At 44.7% G+C, this 2494-nt stretch overlaps 1 protein-coding gene across 2 annotated transcripts in view; it reads left to right on the top strand.

Annotated features, from left to right (window-relative positions):
- The window catches only part of LOC111875239 (sterile alpha and TIR motif-containing protein 1), a 194245-nt gene that overhangs the window by 42489 nt on the left and 149262 nt on the right, over window positions 1-2494 (top strand). Inside the window, exon 1 of one of the 2 annotated variants that reach the window (XM_023871301.1) lies at window positions 1078-1206. The exons of the other annotated variant lie outside the window; for it this stretch is intronic. Within the exon in view, the coding sequence (XP_023727069.1) occupies window positions 1162-1206 (45 nt within the window). The 5' untranslated portion in view covers window positions 1078-1161. Of the gene's footprint in view, window positions 1-1077; window positions 1207-2494 lie in introns of those variants that run through there. 2 annotated transcript variants of the gene reach the window in all.

Below are 2494 nucleotides of genomic sequence, written 5' to 3'. Positions count from 1 at the left end.
CTTGTCGAATGCTCGTTCAATATCCAGGAATAAGGTTACTGTAGCTTTGTTATTGTTGAAACCGTGCGTAATGCGCTCCACATTCCTTAACAACGCATGTGTTGTGGAGTGACCTCTTTTAAAACCGTACTGGTCATTTCTGATAGCTTGCAGCTTCCTAAGTTCGAAGTTTAGTCTTTTTAGAATGATTTTCTCTAAAAGTTTACCTAAAGAATTTACATTGCATAGCAACGGTCGCAGCGCCGACCTTATAGAAAACATTCTTTCTATTGAGGTTTTTTACCGAGCCGTTGCTTAGCAACGCTCTGGTCATCCACGTTACAATATTATTCATACTAATTTCAGACTTATACAACCATGGGAAGCTATTCGTGTTGGACCCAGTATTGATGGCTCATGGCAGCTGTACTGACAACTCCAGCTGTCTCTCTTAGGCTTCAGAGGCTTAAAAGAGATCTGCTGTTCATGCAGCTATTCTTCTTTAGCAGCAGAAAAAGAGCCATATCCTTATTTAAAAGATTCTACCAGATTTGATCCTGTTTTCACATCTTTGGATTTCGCAACAGTATTTTTTTACAGAGCAAGGTGGTCAGCCCTTTGTCTAACACCCAACCTGTAAGGCCAGGTCCCTGTATTTAGTCTCCCAGTGACAGGGTGGCCCATTTATACCCCCAGGCACTGGGTTCACTTTTCGTCGCCTTCTGCGACTCTTTGGGTACTCGAACCCGCCACCACACGGCGACACACAGCTGATTAATCGTAGTATTTAGAAGAGGCGACAACTAACTCGTTACCTTTGAGACAAGGTCAGGGGTCACGCTTCACGCTTCACGGATCCCGTAGCGCGTACTCGCAACTTCAAAACGAACCGATACAGAGTTCCGCGAGAACTTCCACTGATGCACGGTGACGAGATGGAGACAAATAATTAACAGCCACGAAATGACGTAATGCGCCTAACTTCAGCAGCACACATTACACAACGAAACGCTGGGGCTGGCTCCTCCGGGCGACGTAGTGAGCGGTCTGCATGCAGTGTGAGCGGGTGGCCAGACCGGGCTTTGCAAATAAGATGGCTTAGAGCAAAACACAGGATTGAAGCAACTCAATTTCGTCACTTGAGCGCGTGCGCAACGTTCTGATTTGGCAACAGCGCCGACCATGGGTAACATCCATTGCTGTTCGAGTACCAGAAAACGAGCGAAGGTAACGAGAATGATTTAGAATAAGAAGTGTTTAAATTTGGGAGTTTAACCGTACACACGTGTTTACAGTGTCTCAGAGGTGTCGTCGGCTTTGTGTTTGTGTTCCACGCTATTGTTTACAGTTCATTTAACACATTTTGTATTTTGTCATCCGTGAATATTGTTATATCCTCGTGTGGTGACGTAATGAGCAGACGCTGCAAATTAATGTCGCGATAATGCTACGTGCTACGTTCCTCTAGTACATAATTTGTTTGTTCCACACGCTCCGCGCATGAGCTGAATGTCACCTCCAACCCAATGTGTGTAAGGGGCCCGAAACGCAGGTAAACAGCTACTAGCTTCTAGGACGTGACGCAGTATAGTCTGGTAGAAGTTTACCGAAGTTTCGGAAGAATGTATTGCAAGTAGCCCAAACAGGCAAACAGCGAGCTTCTAGCTGGAATTACTCGGCCAAACTGAAGATGGACACACTCCGTTCCTCGGAAACGTAGGCAAGCTTACATCAAAGCCCCATGTTTACTGCTCGTTTATTTGGTGGTTCCTTCCTTGCCTTATTCGTCGACCCTGAAGATGGAGGCATTGCATTCACCAGTAGACTTCTGCCAGACTACACGACGTCACATCTCCGTGAAAGTTGATATTTCCGAATTAATACCAGTTGCTCCGAAATTTAATTAAGTACGCAATCCAATTATTACTGGAAAGAGAATTTCACGAGTCCCCCTGTGGCGCAACAGTTTTGTGTGGCTTGCAAGAGCGTCATGTGATTAAGAGCTGTACCTCTGCCATTCGTGAAAATTCATGTATATTACCCCTTCAAAGCTTGTTCGTAAGTATGTGACTACATGCTCTAAAAAAAAAGCTCTGCATTCCTGCCCACAAAGTGTTCCGTATGATTCTCACAATAAAAGGAGATTATTTCGGTAAACAGCATTAACCGGTTGGGCTTTGTAGCGGAGACGTAATGTGTTTCCTGTGAGGTACGGACTGAACTCTGCATTCTGCCCACACAGTGTATTTATGTGTTCCCTATGGTTCTCACAATAAACAGCGATTGTTTCCCTAAACAGCATTAACCGGTTGGGCTTTGTAGCGAAGACGTGATATGTTTCCTGTGAGGTACGAATTTAATCTTTATATTGCGTATATCATCATCATCATCATCAGTAATCTGTCAAGACGACAGGTCCACAGTCTCTTCCAAAACAATTCCTCCACTTAATGCGATGTAGAGCTTTCTCCTTCAAATGACAGTATCCTCTTCTGTCCCCAGGTCATCCAGCATC

Source organism: Cryptotermes secundus, unplaced genomic scaffold, assembly GCF_002891405.2.
Source record: "Cryptotermes secundus unplaced genomic scaffold, Csec_1.0 scaffold526, whole genome shotgun sequence".
NCBI lineage: Eukaryota > Metazoa > Arthropoda > Insecta > Blattodea > Kalotermitidae > Cryptotermes > Cryptotermes secundus.
The sequence above is the reverse complement of the archived record's forward strand: the minus strand, read 5'-3'. Positions and strand labels throughout refer to the sequence as shown.